Here is an 18,741-nt window from a genome sequence, read left to right on the forward strand (position 1 = left end):
TTCCTGCTCCTATGATGCTGCTTGGCCTGCTGTGTTCATCCAGCTCTACACCTTGTTATCACAGGTGTGGAGGGGCTGTCTTATGAGGAGAGATTGAGTAGAATGGGCCTGTGTTCATTGGAATATAGAAGCATGAGAGGCAACCTTATTGAAACATAAAAGATTCATAGAGGACTTGACAGGCTTGATGCAGAAAGGTTATTTCCCCTTGTGGGAGAGTCTCGTGTCCAGAGGGCATAATCTCACAATTAGGGATGGCACATTTAAGGCAGAGATGTGTGGGAAAATCCTTCTGTCAGAGGTTTGTGAATCTGTGGAATTCTTTACCATAGAGGGCTGCTGGAGGCTTGGTCGTTAAGAATATTCAAGTTCGACAGACGCAGAAATTTAATCAGTACAGATGTGGAGGGTTGAGGGAAAAGGCAGGAAAGTGAAGTTGAGGATCAGCTGTGACTTTTTTTTCTCTCTATTCATTTGTGGGATGTGGGTGTCGCTGGTTGGCCAGCTCTTCTTTCCCATCCCTAGTTGCCCTTGAGAAGGTGGTGGTGAGCTGCCTTCTTGAGCCGCTGCAGTCCTCCTGCTGTAGGTTGACCCACAATGCTATTAGGGAGGGAATTCCAGGATTTTGACCCAGTGACAGTGAAGGAATGGCTATAAATTTCCAAGTCAGGATGGTAAGTGTCTTGGAGGGGAACTTGGAGGTGGTGGTGTTCCCATATATCTGATGCCCTTGTCCTTCTAGGTGGAAGTGGTCGGGGGTTTGAAAGGATCTGTCCGAGGATCTTTGGTGAATTTCGGCAATGCATCTTGTAGATGGTACACACTGCTGCTACTGAACGTCGGTTATGGAGGGAGTGAATGCTTGTGGATGTAGTGCTAATCAAGCGGGCTGCTTTGTCCTGGATGGTGTCAAGCTTCTTGAGTGTTGTTGGGACTGCACCCACCCAGGCAACTGGGGAGTATTCCATTACATTCCTGACTTGCGCCTTGTAGATGTGGACAGACTTTGGGGAGTCAGAAGGTGATTTACTTGCCACATGTGGTGAGTCCAGTTGAGTTTTTGGTCAGTGATAACACCTAGGATGTTGATAGTGGGGGATTCAGTGATGGTACTACCATTGAATGTCAAGGGGTGGTGGTTCGATCATGTCTTGTTGGTGATGGTCACAGCCTGGCATTTGTGTGGCGCGAATGTCACTTGCCACTTGTCAGACCAAGCCTGGATATTGTCCAGATCTTGTTGCATTTGAATATGGACTGCTTCAGTATCTGAGGAGTCACAAATGGTGCTGAACATTGTGCAATCATCAGTGAATATCCCCACTTCTGAGCTTATGATGGAGGGAAGGTCGTTTATGAAGCAGCTGAAGATAATTGAGCTTAGGACACTACCCTGAGGAATTCCTGCAGAGATGTCCTGGAGCTGAGATGATTGATCTCCAACAACCACGACCATCTTCCAATGTGTCAGGTATGACTCCAACCATCGGAGAGTTTGCCCCTTAATACCCACTGATTCCAGTTTTGCCAGGGCTCCTTGATGCCACACTCGGTTAAATGCAGCCTTGATGTCAAGGGCTGTCACTCTCACCTCATCTCTGGAATTCAGCTCTTTTATCCATGTTTGAACCAAGACTGGAATGAGGTCAGGAGCTGAGTGGCCCTGGCAGAATACAAACTGGGCGTCACTGAGCAGGTTATTGCTGAGCAGGTGCTGCTTGATAGCACTGTTGATGACACCTTCCATCGCTTTTATTTTTATTCATTCATGGGATGAGGGCATCGCTGGCTTGGCAGCATTTATCGCCCAACCCTAATTGCCCAGAGGACAGTTGAGAGTCAACCACATTGCTGTGGGTCTGGAGTCACATGTAGGCCAGACGAGGTAAGGATAGCAGTTTCCTTCCCTAAAGGACATTAGTGAACCAGATGGGGTTTTCCCGACAATCAGCAATGGATTCACAGTCATAATTAGATTCTTAATTCCAGATATTTTTATTGAATTCAAATTCCAACATCTGCTGTGGCGGGATTTCGAACCCGGGTCCCCAGAACACTATCTGGGTCTCTGGATTAATAGTCCAGCGATAATACCACTAGGCCATCGTCTCCCCTGATTTACCAATAGTTGAGCGTAGACTGATGGGGCAGTAGTTGGTCGGGCTGGATTTGTCCTGCTTTTCGTGTACAGAATATACTCAGGCAATTTTCCACATTGTCGGGTAGGTACCACTGATCTCAGTGAATGATGGAGCAGACTCGAACAGCCTGCTGCTGCTCCTTTCTCTTTTAGTCTTATGGGATGCTAAATAAGCACAAGAGATAGAAAGGAATAAATGGCAAAGCTGGCAGTTTTAAATGAAGTCAGATGGCAAGATGGTCATGTGTGCTATAATCAGTAACACAGACCATTCGGACCAAGTGGCCTCAGTTTGAACTGCAAGTTCCTGGTAATTCTGAGTAGAAAATCAAGGCACTGCCTGCTTGATCCATTTCAGATTTAAGATGTTATGGCACTGGTGGATAAAAAAACAGAAGTTGGTGAGGTGCCAGCATGCCCACTTCAACCTCAATAAACTGACTGACTACAGGACTAGACCATTTTAGCTCCTCAAATGCAATGCCTGGCTATTCAGTAATATCATGGTTAATCTGAGCCCCAACCAGCCTTTTTCCCTATCCCTAATTGCCTTTTGCTCGCAAAAATTTATTCATCTCAGATTTAAAATGAATAATTAATTTCGTATTAGTCGTTGATTGCGGAAAAGAGTTCCAACTTTTACAACCTTTGCAAGAACCAGTGTTTGCTTATTTAACTCCAGTAAAGTCCAGCTCCAAGTGAGTGACTAACTGAGACTAAGGGAGACAACTAATTGAAATAGCTTCTCTTCCCCCTTACTATCTTTAAAACATTAATCAAGTCAGCCATCAACTTTCTGAATTTCCATAAATAGCACCCGCATTTGTACATTTGCTCCTCATAAGTTCAGTCCAGGTTCCCACCCTAATAAGTTTATGTTCCACAAGCCTTAGGCCAGTGTATTCTTTCTCTGGAGTACTGCAATACTTTACATCAATGAGACGATTCTGAGAGATTTCACAAAGCAGTGCACAAATACAAATCTTTCTCTTCCATTATCTGATCAGTCCCAAAGCGTACATAGGAACAGGAGAACAGCATTCCCTCCAGTCAAGACTGTCCCACTATTTCATTAAATCATAGTTGATCTGTATCTTATCTCCATTTACCTGCCTTATCTCCATATCCCTTGCTATCTTGCTTGACACAAGTGTATCAACCCTTGTGTATGAGATTTTCAGTTGACTCCCTACTCTAGCAACTTTGCACTGTTGTTGTTTCTCCCATATTTTCTGTCTCTCTCTTTTCTAACATGCTACATTCTAAATACATTCTCGAACTCAATAAGAAGGAATGTTCGGAATGTAAGAAATAAAAGCTGGAATAGGCCACACTGCCCTTCAGACCAGATCTGCCGTCATTTACATCAAGGCTAATCTTTGACCTCAACTTGTTACTCCATCTTCTACAGACCAAAAAGCTTTCTATCTTGGCCTTGAATACAATGGAATACTGAGCTTCCACAGCCCTCTGGGGTAGACAATTCCAAAGATCTGAGTGAAGGAATTTCTCCTTTCTCTCATGTATTAATCGATCAATTCCTTATCCTATAACAGCCCTTCATTTTTAGAATCTCCAGCCAGGAAATGTCCCCTCTCAATGACTCCCATGAGGAGAATTATCTTCAGGAGAGAAAACAAAAGAACTTGCATTCATATAGCGTCTTAACATATATCTTAAGGTCTCCCAAAGTGCTTCATCTGCAATGAATTTTTTTTTACAAATATTGCAACAAAGATAAGGACAGCAAAACTCATAAGTATGTAAAAGGCAAGATAATCTTTATCTTTGAGACCTCAGTTCCGAATATAATCTTGGCTAGGAGTCTGGGAGAGCACCCTACCCTAGCCTGTTGAACCTTCAGCTGAACCTGTGGAACGTGTAGCCTGTGTCTTGGTTTACGTCCCATCAAAGGAGGAACCTAGCAGCAGTGAAGCATTACCTTACTGCTGTGTTGGATTTGTCACCCTGCATGGAATCATAGCATGATTACCACATAAAAGGAGGCCATTCAGCCCATCTTGTCCATGACAGTTCTCAGAGCAACTCTGCACTTATCCACTTTGCCCCAATCGCCCTGCGAATTTTTGCCTTCAGTTGTTTACCCCTTGAAAGCCTCAATTCACTAAGCTCTCAGGTAATGCACTCCAGATCTTAACCACTTGCTGTTTAAGAAAACTTTTGCTCATGTCGCTGTTGATTCTTTGCAAATCATTTTAAATAGTGTCCTCTTGTTTTTGACTCTTCCACCAATTGGAACAGTTCCTCTCAATCTATTCCATGTGCAATCCTTATGATTTTGAATGGCTTTATCAAATCCCCTCTCAACCATTTCACGGGAGCACGACTCCAGTTTGCCCAGTCTATCCTAACTGAAGTCCCTTATCCAAGTAATCAGTCTTGGAAATCTTTTCTATGCCCTGACTAATGCTTTTACATCCTTCTTAAATAGTCATGTGCTGAATTGGATAGAGTACTGCCGTTGAGGCTGAAGCAGAGCTTTATAAACGTTGCTTATAACCTGCTTGCTTTTGTATTCTCTCTCAGTATTTGTAAAGCCCAGGATCTCGTATGCATCTTTTGGGATTAGGCATTGGAAGTAGTGAAAAGAAGGTTTACTGAAATTAGATTGCATTATCATAGAACATACAACACGGACATAGGATATTCAGCCCAGCTAGTCTGTGCACCTTTTACCCCACACAAATCTCTTTCTAGTCCATCTGCCTCATCTCAGTCTCAGTGTATTCCTTTTTCTCTCATGTACAATACATATCTAATTTTTCTCTCGAAAACAGAAAACCTATTTGCCTCCACCACTTCATGTGGTAGCGAGTGACACATTAAGACCACTCTCTGTTGAAAGAAATTTCTCCTTATTTACTGAATGGGTGCTTTAGCAACTATCGTTGTATTCATAGTGCCAAGGATGAGGGATCGAGTTTGCATGGAATGACTGAGGAAACTGGGATTGTTCGCTTTAGAGCACAGAAGATGACATGGAGATTTAACAGTGGTGTTTCAAAGAACAAAGAAAATTACAGCACAGGAACAGGCCCTTCGGCCCTCCAAGCCTGTGCCAATCCAGATCCTCGATCTAAACCTGTCACCTATTTTCCAAGGATCTGTATCCCTCTGCTCCCTGCCCATTCATGTATCTGTCTAGATACATCTTAAATGACGCTATGGTGCCCACCTCTACCACCTCCGCTGGCATCCTGTTCCAGGCACCGACCACCCTCTGCGTAAAGAACTTTCCACGCATATCTCCCTTAAATTATTCCCCTTTCACCTTGAAATCGTGACCCCTAGTAATTGAGTCCCCCACTCTGGAAAAAAGCTTCTTGCTATCCACCCTATCTATACCTCTCATGATTTTGTAGACCTCAATCAGGTCCCCCCTCTGTCTTTCTAATGTAAATAATACTAATCTACTCAACCTCTCTTCATAGCTAGCACCCTGTATACTAGGCTACATCCTGGTGAACCTCCTCCAAAGCATCCACATCCTTTTGGTAATGTGTCGACCAGAACTGTACGCAGTATTCCAAATGTGGTCGAACCAAAGTCCTATACAACTGTAACATGACCTGCCAACTCTTGTACTCAATACCCCGTCTGATGAATGTAAGCATGCCGTATGCCTTCTTGACCACTCTATTGACCTGTGTTGCCACCTTCAGGGTAGAATGGACCTGAACACCCAGATCTCTCTGTGCATCAGTTTTCCCCAGGGCTTTTCCATTTACTGTATAGTTCGGTCTTGAATTGGATCTTCCAAAATGCATCACCTCGCATTTGCCTGGATTGAACTCCATCTGCCAGTTCTCTGCCCAACTCTCCAATCTATCTATATTCTGCTGCATTCTCTGACAGCCCCCTTCACTATCTGCTACTCCACCAATCTTAGTGTCATCTGCAAACTCGCTATACCTTCCTCCAGATCATTTATGTATATCACAAACAACAGTGGCCCCAACATGGATCCCTGTGGAACACCACTGGTCACAGTTCTCCATTTTGAGAAACTCCCTTCCACTACAACTCTCTATCTCCTGTTGCCCAGCCAGTTCTCTATCCATCTAGCTAGTACACCCTGGACCCCATGCGACTTCACTTTCTCCATCAGCCTACCATGGGGAACCTTATCAAACACCTTACTGAAGTCCATGTATATGATATCTACAGCCCTTCCCTCATCTATCAACTTTGTCACTTCCTCAAAGAATTCTATCAAGTTGGTAAGATATGACCTTCCCTGCACAAAACCATGCTGCCTATCACTAATAAGCCCATTTTCTTCCAAATGTAAATAGATCCTATCCCTCAGTATCTTCTCCAGCAGCTTCCCCACCACTGACGTCAGGCTCACCGGTCTATAATTATCTGGATTATCCTTGCTACCCTTCTTAAACAAGGGGACAACATTAGCAATTCTCCAGTCCTCCGGGACCTCACCCATGCTCAAGGATGCTGCAAAGATATCTGTTAAGGCCCGAGCTATTTCCTCTCTCGCTTCCCTCATTAACCTGGGATAGATCCCATCTGGACCTGGGGACTTGTCCACCCTAATGCTTTTTAGCATACCCAACACATCCCCCCCTCCTTATGCCGACTTGACCTAGAGTAATCAAACATCTATCCCTAACCTCAGCATCCGTCATGTCCCTCTCCTCAGTGAATACCGACGCAAAGTACTCATTAAGAATCTCACTCATTTTCTCTGACTCCTCACATAACTCCCCTCCTTTGTTCTTGAGTGGGCCAACCCTTTCTCTCGTTACCCTCTTGCTTCTTATGTACGAACAAAAGGCTTTGGGATTTTCCTTAACCCTGTTTGCTAAAGATATTTCATGACCCCTTTTAGCCCTCTTAATTCCTCGTTTCAGATTGGTCCTACTTTCCCGATATTCTTCCAAAGCTTTGTCTGTTTTCAGTCGCCTAGACCTTATGTAAGCTTCCTTTTTCCTCTTTGCTCGTCTCACAATTTCACTTGTCATCCATGGTTCCCTAATCTTGCCCTTTCTATCCCTCATTTTCACAGGAACATGTCTGTCCTGCACTCTAATCAACCTCTCTTTAAAAGCCTCCCACGTATCAAATGTGGATTTACCCTCAAACAGCTGCTCCCAATCCACATTCCCCAGCTCCTGTCGAATCTTGCTATAGTTGGCCTTCCCCCAATTTAGCGCTCTTCCTTTAAAACTTACGGAATTGTGATCAAAGTAATCAAAGTTCCCAAAGTAATCCCCTACTGAAACTTCAACCACCTGGCCGGGCTCATTCCCCAACACCAGGTCCAGTATGGCCCCTTCCCGAGTTGGACAATTTACATACTGCTCTAGAAAACCCTCCTGGATGCTCCTTACAAATTCTGCTCCATCTAAACTCCTAACACTAAGTGAATCCCTGTCAATGTTGGGAAAATTAAAATCTCCCATCACCAATCTGTCTACGTATTTGTGCCTCTATCTCACGCTCACTGTTGGGAGGCCTGTATTACAGCCCCAACATTGTTGCCACACCCTTGCTATTTCTGAGCTCTACCCATATTGCCTCACTGCTCGAGTCCTCCATAGTGCCCTCCTTCAGCACAGCTGTGATATCCTCTTTGACCAGTAATGCAACTCCTCCACCCCTTTTACCTCCCTCTCTCTCCCGCCTGAAGCATCCATATCCTGGGATATTTAGTTGCCAATCTTGCCCATCCCTCAACCAAGTCTCAGTATTAGCAATAACATCATGCTCCCAGGTACTAATCCAAGCCCTAAGTTCATCTGCCTTACCTACTACATTTCTCGCATTAAAACAAATGCACCTCAGACCACCTGTCCCTTTGCGTTCATCATCTGCTCTCTGCCTACTCTTCCCCTTAGTCACACTGACTTCATTATCTAGTTCCTTACAGGCTTTAGTTATTACCTCCTTACTTTCCACTAACCTCCTCACTTGATTCCCATCCCCCTGCCACATTAGTTTCAACCCTCCCCAACAGCGTTAGCAAAAGCAGCCCCTAGGACATTGGTTCCAGTCCTGCCCAGGTGTCGACCGTCCGATTTGTAATAGTCCAACCTCCCTCAGAACCAGTCCCAATGTCCCAAAAATCTGAACCCCTCCCTCCTGCACCATCTCTCAAGCCACTCATTTATCCTGCCTATTCTTTCATTTCTAATCTGACTAGCAATTTAGGATAGGCTTTAAATTGCACTACAAGTTGCTTTTTGAGAAGGATGAAAGACAATGAAGTCCAGAAATCAGGAAATAGCTGTCGGGTTTTGAAATCCAGTCAGTTGTTGGAGGAAAGCTTGAGGAGGTGAGGGTTGCACAATTTTCTGCTCCTTGGTGATGTAGCAGGCAGTAAGTACCTGAAAGATTAGCTCCACCCGTAAGGACATAAAAGACTGTTCCTGGAAGGAGCTAACCAGTGTCTTAAAAGTTCCTCATGTGTGTGTTGCTGCCAAGTGCAGCATTTGTTGCCCATCTGTCATTGTCCTTGAACTGAATGGTTTGTCTGACCAAAAGGCAGTTAAAACTCAACCACAATGCTGTGGATCTGGAGTTACATCAAGGCCAGACCAGGTAAGGATGGCAGACTCCCCCCCACCCCTCTAAGGAAGGGGGAGGTGATGGCCTAATGGTATTATCGCTTGACCGATTAATCCAGAAACTCAGCTAATGTTCTGCAAATCCGGATTGGAATCCCAGCACGGCAGATGAATCTGCTGATGACCGTGAAATCACGTTGATTGTCAGAAAATCTCATCAGGTTTACTAATTCTGCCATCCTCACCTCATCTGGCCTACATGTGACTCCAAATGTGTTTGACTCTTAACTATCCTCTGAAATAGCCTTGCAAGCCATCCAGTTGTATCAATCACTACAAAGTCTCAAATCAATGAAACTGGAGAGATAACTTGGCATTGAGATAAACACCAGAAAAAAACAATAGCTGAAACAGCACTGTTGACTTGGCAAAGTCCTTCTTACTAACGTCTGGGGGTTAGTGGCAAAAATGGGAGAGCTGAACAAGCAACTAGCTGATATAGTCATATTTGCTGAAGCATATTTGACAGGAAATGTCCCAGCCACCACCATCACCATCCTTGGATGTGTCCTGTCACACTGGCAGGACAGACCCAGCAGAGGTATAGAATTGGGAGGGAGTTGTCCTCAGAGTCCTGACCGTTGACTCCGGACCCCATGAAGTCTCATGGGGCTTCAGGTAAAACATGGGCAAGGAAACCTCCTGCTGATCACCATGTAATGTCCTTCCTCAGCTGATGAATCAGTCCTTCTCCATGTTGAACAACACTTAGAGGAAGCACTGAGGATGGCAAGGGCACAAAATGTACTCTGGATGGGGGATTTCAGTGTCCACCACCAAGAGCGGCTCGACAGCAGTAATACTGATCGAGCTGGTCGGGTCCTGTTCACAGGACCCGAAATGCTAACTCTGATTTCTCTTCACAGATGCTGCCAGACCTGCTGAGCTTTTCCAGCAATTTCTGTGTTTGTTCCTGATTTACAGCATCTGCAGTTCTTTCAGTTTTTACTTCAATCATGGAGATGTTTTGTTTGGGCTGTGTGGGACTAAGAGGCACAAGTACAACCGACAGTGAATGCGAAGCTGCCTCGAATTACATGGGCCTTGCAGCATAGGAAGCGAGCCATAGGTCACAACCAACGTTTACATGTGCCTGTGTTTGTGCTTCACAGGGGCCTTCTTTCTGCCTACTCTACTTAATCCTAGATGAGATTCTTCCATTTCAAAATCCCATCCTTCCAACACAGACAGAGGTAGGAGTGGTGATATTATCAATAAACATAGAACCCTGCAACATGGAGATGGATTTAATTTCTTCTTATTCAATCATTGAATGTGGGCATTGCTGCCTGGGCCAGCACTTATTGTCCATCCATAATTGCCCTGGAGAAGGAACAGCGATATATTTCCATATCAGAATGGTGAGTGGTTTGGAGAGGAACTTGCAGGGGGTGGTGGAGTTCCCATGTATCTGCAGCCCTTGTTTGTCTAGATGATGTTGGAGTTGGGTTTGGAAGGTGCTGCCTCAGGATTTTTGGTAAATTTCTGCAGTGCGTCATGGTACACACTGCTGCCACTGAGGTGGTGAATGAAGGTAACTTCATTGCAGTCTCCTTTCCTAAGATGCAGTGAAGGGCATGAATTTTAATCCCCAAAAATGAATGAGTTCACGTCAGGTGAGAAGTTAAAATTTTTAAAAATCGAATCCTGACCACAACCTCCCACTGGTTCGACTGGGCTTGTACTTGCTAGAATTTAGAAGAATGAGGGGGGATTTCGTAGAAACATATAAAAATCCTGACGGGACAGGACAGGCTAGATGCGGGAAAAATGTTCCTGATGTTGGGGAGGTCCAGAACTAGAGGTCACAGTCTAAGAATAAGAAGTAAGCCATTCAGGACTGAGATAAGGAAGAATTTCTTACCCAGAGAGTTGTGAACCTGTGGAATTCTCTCCCACAGAAAGCTGTTGGGGCCAGTTCATTTGATATATTTAAGCGGGAGCTGGGAGTGGCCTTTGCGACTAATGGAATCAAGGGTTACAGAGAGAAAGCGGGATTGGGATACTGAAATTGCGTGATCAGCCATGAACATACTGAATGGCGGTGCAGGTTTGAAGGGCCGAATGGCCCACTCCTGCACCTATTTTCTGTTGCTGTGTTTCTGGGTTTTTAGTAATTTTGGGAGTCTATGAGGGGTAGAGTTGTGTATGAACACTTATGTTGCGATAAATGTAGGCTGGCCTCAAACTGTACTAGGCTATTCGAACTGACGAGTTCACTTTCAAAAGCTTGGGAATTAAGGTTGGAGGGCAGCAAGAAAGCAACCACAGCAAAAGCAGATTGTTACTTTGGTACATTCCATCCTGAGATAATGTCAGAGAAACATGACATGGTACAGCATGTTCTCAGCAGTTTCTGTGTATCGTTTTGTGTTATTTTGCTGATTAAATTGTGCTGTAAGGACACAAGAAACAGGAAGGACAAGTGGGGGTGGAGTGGCCTTTTCTCAACTCCCCTCTTCTACTTTTGCCATATCCAACCTAATTCCCTTAGTTTTCCAGAAATCTATATGTCTCTATCTTGAATCTAATGAGTGTCCGCAGCCCTTTGGAATAATTAATTCAAAAGATCTTACCTGTGATTTTAGAAATTTGTCCTCAGCTCAGTCCTAAATGGCCCAGCCCTTGTTCTGAGACTAACCCCTAGCTCTCGGTTCCCAAACCAAGAGAAACATCCTCTGAGCATCAACCTTATCAAGCCCCTTAAGATTTTTATAAATTTCAATGAGATCACCTCGCATTCTTCTAAATTCTAAGGAATATATTCTTATTTAAATCTCTCCTTGTAGAACAATGCCCCCGTTCAGTCCAGTCAACCTTACTTACACTCCCTCCAAGACAAGTATATCCTACTCAATGTAACAAGACCAATCTCGCACACAGTATTTCAGGTGTAGTCTCATAAAGGCCATTATATTTTTCTAAAATTTCTTCACCCTAACCTCTGTGCAATAAAGACCAACTTTACCTGCATGATCAGTTTAAAAGGACACCCAAGCCCCCCATATACAGTATATGATATTCAGACGCATCTGGGTGTCCTCAGTATGAGTATATAAAAAGATACAACGCAAGTTGTGGCCATTTCGCCCATCAGGTACATACCAGTTCTTTGAAGAGCCATCCACTTCACTCCTCTCCTGTAAATTCTTCCATTTCAAGTATACATCCAGCTCCCCTTTGAATATGTGCTTTGTTTGGAGCTAACTGATGTAAAGAGGTGGATTTTCCCTTACTTTGGGACACGGGAATCAGGTCAGGAAGTGGGCCCAAGTGGGCCAAGAGCAAGAACAGTGGAAGGCTGCCCCATAAATGACCCTCTCAGCACTCACTGCCCCTTGCTGTAGATTCCCCAAGCCAAGGGAAGCATCCTCGCAGCATCAACCTGATCAAGATCCTTAAGAATTTCTTATGTTGCAATGAGACCACCTCTCATTCTTCTAAATTCTAAGGAATATAGTCTTACTCAATCTCTCCTTGGAGGTCAATTTCCTAATTGAAGGAATCAATCTATTGAACGTTTTGTTGCACTCCCTGCAAGGCAAAGGTTTGGGATGTTGGGTGTGCTCGCAAAACCGCAACTGCAGTCAGAGGGCTGCCATCTTTGGAACCCAGATACCTGTACCAGAGAGAGGTGGGCACAATAGAGGCAGGTCCAGGACTGAGAGGCAGCCACAACATGCAAGCACCCTCTCTGCCAACCACAACCAGGAAGGCTTTGACAGTCGGCAGGGACAATGGCATGGAAGGGAAACCCCTGCATAGACCAACTTGGTAAAAGGCAGTCTTGTTATTGTCTGTCAAGACCCCTGGATTACCATCGGGCATTGAGCCGATGGCCTTGGTATGTGGCAGAGGACACTCTAAATTCAGCAACGTGTAGGAGCCCACTGATAGTGCCCCCTAACTGGGGACTTAATTGGATCAATTACTTTCCATGGAGTGGGCAGCTAACCCAACATCCAGCCCACCCCTGGGAAAGTCCCCCAGAGTTGGAAGTATGTTGGTGAACCATCCTGACATAGCTTGGAGACAATAAGGACTGCAGAGGCTGGAAGCCAGGACCTATAGACTCTGGCTTCCAGCCTCTACAGTCCTTATTGTCTCCAAGTCACTGACGCAACTCGGACGCAACTCAGTTGCTAGCACTGTCAGCCTGAGTAACAAGGTTCTGGGTTCAAGTCACACTCCAGAGCTTGAGCATAAAATCTAGGCTGGCACTCGGCTACAGCGCTGAAGGAATGCTGCAATATTGTCCTTGGATATGTTAAACTGTAGGTGCGTCTGTTGCCACAGCTGAATTTTTAAAAATCCACTGGATTGTTTCAACAAACGTCATGCCTGGGAGATTTTGTACAGCATGTGCGGCACATAAACAGGCCATTTCAGTCCATCCAGTCCATGTTGGCTTATACATTCCACTTGAGCTTTCTCTCACATTTCTACTTCTAGGTCTAGCGGGATAACCTGCTATTCCCCTCTCTTTACATACTTCACTAGTGATTCTACTATTTCTCCTACTATCCGTGTAAAGCTGATTGGTCTGTAATTGCCTGGGCATTTTCTGAGCACCTTGATAAACATAGCAATGACATTAGCTACTCACTAGTGTTCCAGCACTACACCTTTCCTTAAAAGATGTAGTACCTCTCCTATTGCTTACCTAAATTCTTTTAAAATATGCAGTCCATTTGGACCCAGGCTTTGAGTTTGATTAATTTATCTCACACAGCCCGTTTGAAGTCTTGAAATGGATTTATCTCATTACTCATTTCATCATTTAATGTGATATTCATCTCTTCCATCTCCTATATAGAAATTATTATTAATGGTTTCAGGCAATGTTGGGAGCTGTTTTCTTCGGTATTAGCATTAATTTCACACTATTACTCCCTGGTGTCCTGGACAATATTTAACCATCAACCAATATTTAAAATAGATTATCTGGTCACTATCATGTTTCCAGTTGTGGGAGCTTTCTGAATGCAAATTGGCTGTCGAGTTTCTTGCATTTCAATGGGATGACCCTCATAATTACTTCCTTCACAGCGAAATGCTATGGGACATGCTAATAGTTGCAAAAGACTGTAAAAATTTCAATTATTTCCTTTTCATTGCATTGTGATTTGAGAGAGGTTGACTGCCCATGTTTCTGACATCATAACAGTGGCTGCACTACAGAAAAAGAGCATTTCAAAGTTCAGAAGTTGTGAAAGTCCCTGAAGAGGTTCTGCCTGCTTATCCTTTGAAATTATCATGGATCATACAGTTAGCTGTAGCACTTTGTGGTAGTGGAATGTTGGCACAGCATGGAGGAACATTGCGGAGCACAGACACTGTAATTAACCCATGGACAGTGAGAGATTTGGGATCCAAGTGGGGAGCTGGAAAGGACAATGCAGTATTTCATTCCCATCCCCCTTTCCTCATCCCTGGATATGCCATCGGAGGAGCTGCCTGTCCACGGTCAGATCTGGCATCTGTGGCCTTCTCCAAATCAAACTCTTACCTGGTCGTCAGAGGATGTCTCTTCTTCTGTTTCCCTCCGGATGTCATCTGCTCCCACCTAGGACAGATTTATTGTCACGTATATTTTGTTACAAAATTTTGTACCACTCTCGGGCGCCATCTTAAAACACAGAAAAACAAACTAAACATAGACTATAAAGGCAGAAGAATAAAGAAATGAAGTTCAACTTTACAGCCCTTCTTGTTAAATGCTCAGCCATGGGCAGGACCTCATATTGGGCCTTATGCTCAGGAAGTCACTTGCCCTTAATTGGACAGAAAGTCCATCCTCTGTCACTCCTTGGCCATATCACCAAAAATCTTGCCCATGCGAACTGAGGTTTGGGAAGAGAGAATCAGAGAAAAGACTGAAATGAATGATAACACAGAGTGCCATCCTTTCTGTTTGTCAATGTTCTGAAATTTGGTAATATTGGAGTGTGTAAGAAGGAAAAAATGAAAAAAACAAGAAACGACAGAAATTAATTCAGAAGCTGGGAGAGAAATACATAAAAATGGGACTAATACTGAAAGGAATATAAGAAATTGATCAAGGGAGAGTGGAAAGTAGAAACAGTAGGATGGAATATAATAAGGGGAAAAAATCAGAGAAAGTGGAGACAGTGATAGAAACAACTAAGGGTGAAAAGAGAGATACTTCTATTGACCATCTAAAACCAAGAGGAATCCCCATCTGAATCTCAAAAGATTTTTGAATAAAGTAAATGGACCTTGTCTGAATATAATTGGGAACTTCTGGTGTAGTACAAAAAATAAGAGGGGATATTTCAGACTGTTAGCACAAGTTGAAATATCAGTAAACAGAGGGCGACAAACAGATGAACAACTTGTGACTGGTAATGGCCATTTTCCAAAAGCGGAGACCTGCCTAAATTAACATAGTTTGAAGGATAACCAAAACAAGGGAGCAAGTTTTTAAATGGGCAAAGCAGAGTTCCTGATTGGTGTTGCCTTTGGATAGGTGGGCTCAGTGTATGCAATATCTGTTGGAACCAGTTATATCACCCAGTCCTACCACAGACCAGTAACTGGCCTTTTATGTTCATGGTGAGATAGCTTTGGTCAGTTACATCAACCTTGCAACATATTCCTGTCAAAGCTAAAAATGATTCCCTTCTTGCGCAGAGAAGCAGTTGGTTTTAAATGTATCTATTCATGGGACATTAGTGTTTGACATTTTTTACCAACCCCTATCTATTAACTAGTTGATGCCAAAGTACACCTACAATGCTGTGAAGTTGAGAGTACAGGATTTTGTCACAAAGTTTGCATGGAAGATTCCCAGTACCAGAGACAGTACTCTGCAGCCAGATGAACATGAGAAACCATGCCACACAATGTCCAAAATGCAACTATAAAGGAAGCCAACCTCAGAGCTTGGGGGCTGGATCCCAACACATGATGAAAAACAATCTTGAACAGACCCAAATGGAGATGTCTCTGTCTGTGAGCAGTTTTAGCATTTGAGAATAGAGTCAAGTACCCTCAGGACAAGCAAGCTCGACAAAAAGCCAATGCCTCGCCCATCTGTGCCATACTGATTTCATATGCATGTATTTGCAATCAGTCATCCAAAACAAGACTTCGTCTCATATCAGTCATGGGATTTTGTTACAGCAATGATGAAATAAGGGACAGTATGTCCATGCAGGTCAGAATTATGTGTGCCTTAGAGGTGGTGTTTCCATATGCATGCTGCACTTGTAGGTGTTTGATGATTCAGACTTAAGATGAACGAAAGAATCTTGCCTGTTGCCTCCACAATGAGACTCCTCCCCAGCCCACACCCGAATGCCTCCCCTCTCCACTGACCCTTCATAATTACTCCAATGCAGAGCAAATGTTTTGAATCTGAAACTTATCCAAAATATTGAAATGGAAGCTACAAAAGCAAGTGAGGGAGAGAGAATGAATTAAAGTAGGACGGGAGGGAACTTGTGAGGAGCTTAAAGCTGGCATAGACCAGTTATGCCAAATGGCCAGTTTCTGCACAGCAAATGCAAACAAATTATCTGTAAAGTAATGCCAATCATTGAAGTGTTAGGATTGGTAATGAGGGTGTAATTTTTGTATTCATCGTATTCCACATGTTTGTGTGCCCAATATGCATACGTATGGTCCGTACATCTATCTCTGGTCAGCCCTCCTGCAGCTAAAGTAGTCACACGAAGGTGGTTAGGGCTGCTTCAGAATGGTTTGTGTAATCAAAAATCTCCATCAGATTACAGCTTCATTCTCTGTAAATAGCAACTTGTTTAAATAATGCTGCTTTTATGGCTGAGGGGTTTATCTTAGCAAAGTTGTTTTGCAAAATGTTTCCAGCTCTTCATTTTGTAACTCTGTGATAATTGTGGACCAACCATGACCTTTAATTTCCCATCCCTGGCACAGGAATATTAGACCAGGTGCATCGTGCGACAGAGTGTATACGTGGAGTTCAGTAACCTTCCAAGTGAATGCCTTGTATACATTTTAAACAACGTTAACAATGCCTTAGTTCTGCTGTAGTGGCTGCTATAATTTTTTTTAAAGTTGAAAATATGATATCTGACATCTCTTTCATCATTTAAGAGCCAACACAGGACACATAGTGGCCTGTGCTCTTCCCAGGCCTTCAGTGCTGCTGCAGTAATGATATAAACTAATAAACACAGAAGGTCTGTGCAATCCATTATTTGAGCTATGGTGCCAAACCTTAAATCATAAATGTCATTTTCTGTTAGAAAGGTTGGCAGCAACATTGCACTATGGCAGACCTCAGAAAGTTGCCTGGCAATTTACCAACCTCAAGCCCTACTTCACACTCTTGAGTGCATAGTCCAGTTGACACTTCTGAGGGAGGCACTACTGAAAGAATGTTTGTCACATGAGGTGTTAAACCAAGATACTATCTGTTCTCTCAAGTAGAAATGAAAGAACCCAGGAGCCTAGGCTCCTTCCAGTTTTTCCTGCTGCTAACTTCCAAGGTGCATGCGTGACAATGGCTTCCAGAAGGGGGATTTTAATTTTCCAAACATAAACTGGACTGCCATAGTGTGAAGGGCTTGGATGGAGAGGAATTTGTTCAGTGTGTACAAGAAAATTTTCTGTTTCAGCATGCAGATGTACCTACGAGAGAAGGTGCAAAACTTCACCCACTCTTGGGAAATAAGACAGGGTAGGTGACTGAGCTGTCAATGGGGGAGCACTTTGGGGCCAGTGACCATAATTCCATTAGTTTTAAAATAGTGATGGAAAAGGATAGACTGGATCTAAAAGTTAAAAGTTCTAAATTGGAGGAAGGCCCATTTTGATGATATTAGGCAAGAACCTTCAAAAGTCAATGGGGGGTGCGGGGCGGAAGTTGACAGGTTAAGGGACAGCTGGGAAAATGAGATAACAAGAATCCAGAGACAGCATGTTCCTGTTAGGGTGAAGGGCAAGGCTGGTAGGTGTAGGGAATGGTGAATGACTAGAGGAATTGAGGTTTTGGTCAAGAAAACGAAGGAAGCATATCTCAGGTATAGACAGCAGGGATCGAGTGAATCCCTAGAAGAGTATAAGGGCAGTGGGAGTATAGTTAAGAGGGAAATCAGGAGGACAGAAAGGGGACATGGAATAGCTTTGCCAAATGGAGTTAAGGAGAATCTAAAGGGATTCTACAAATACACTGAGGACAAAAGAGTAACTAGGAAGAGAATAGGGCCCCTGAAAGTTCAGGAAGGCCACCCATGTGTGGAACCACAAGAGATGGGGGAGATACTGGATGAGTATTTGGTGGAGAAGGATATGGAAAATAGAGAACGTGGGGAAATAAATAGCGACATCTTGAAAAATGTCCATATTACAGAAGAAGAGGTGCTGAACACCTTAAAAGGCATGAAGGTGGACAAATCCCTGGAACCCTGAACTCTGTGGGAAGCTAGGGAAGAGATTGCTGGGCCCCTTGCTGAAATATTTGTATCATCGATAGTCACAGCTGAGATGCCAGAAGGCTGGAGGTTGGTTAACATGATGCCACTATTTAAGAAAGATGGTAAGGAAAAATCAAGGAACTGTAGACCAACATCAGTGGTGGGCAAGCTGTTGGAGGGATTCCTGAGGTGCAAGATTACACATATTTGGAAAGGCAAGGACTGATTAGGGATAGTCAACATGGTTTTGTGCTTGGGAAATCATGTCTCACTAACTTGATTGAGTTTTTTGAAGAAGTAACAAAGAGGATTGATGAAGGCAGAGCGGTGTACGTGATCTGTATGGACTTCAGTAAGGCATTCGACGAGGTTCCTCATGGTGGGCTAGTTAGCAAAGTTCGATCACACGGAATACGGGAGAACTAGCTATTTGGAAAAAAAACTTGCTCAAAGGTAGAATACAGAGGGTGGTAATGGAGGGTTGCTTTTCAGACTGGAATCCTGTGATCAGCGGTGTGCCACAAGGATCGGTGCTGGGTCCACTGCTTTTTGTCATTTATATAAATGATTTGGA

General features: G+C 43.8%; 1 protein-coding gene across 2 annotated transcripts in view; it reads left to right on the top strand.

The window, feature by feature from the left end:
* LOC109920692 (MICOS complex subunit mic25a-like) overlaps window positions 1-18,741 on the top strand; it is a 419,169-nt gene that overhangs the window by 378,823 nt on the left and 21,605 nt on the right. Inside the window, exon 8 of one of the 2 annotated variants that reach the window (XM_048606552.1) lies at window positions 9,858-9,938. The exons of the other annotated variant lie outside the window; for it this stretch is intronic. Coding sequence (XP_048462509.1) covers window positions 9,858-9,938 — 81 coding nt within the window. The remainder of the gene's footprint in view (window positions 1-9,857; window positions 9,939-18,741) is intronic. 2 annotated transcript variants of the gene reach the window in all.

Source organism: Rhincodon typus, chromosome 16 (genome assembly GCF_021869965.1).
Source record: "Rhincodon typus isolate 14 chromosome 16, sRhiTyp1.1, whole genome shotgun sequence".
In the NCBI taxonomy this organism is placed as follows: domain Eukaryota; kingdom Metazoa; phylum Chordata; class Chondrichthyes; order Orectolobiformes; family Rhincodontidae; genus Rhincodon; species Rhincodon typus.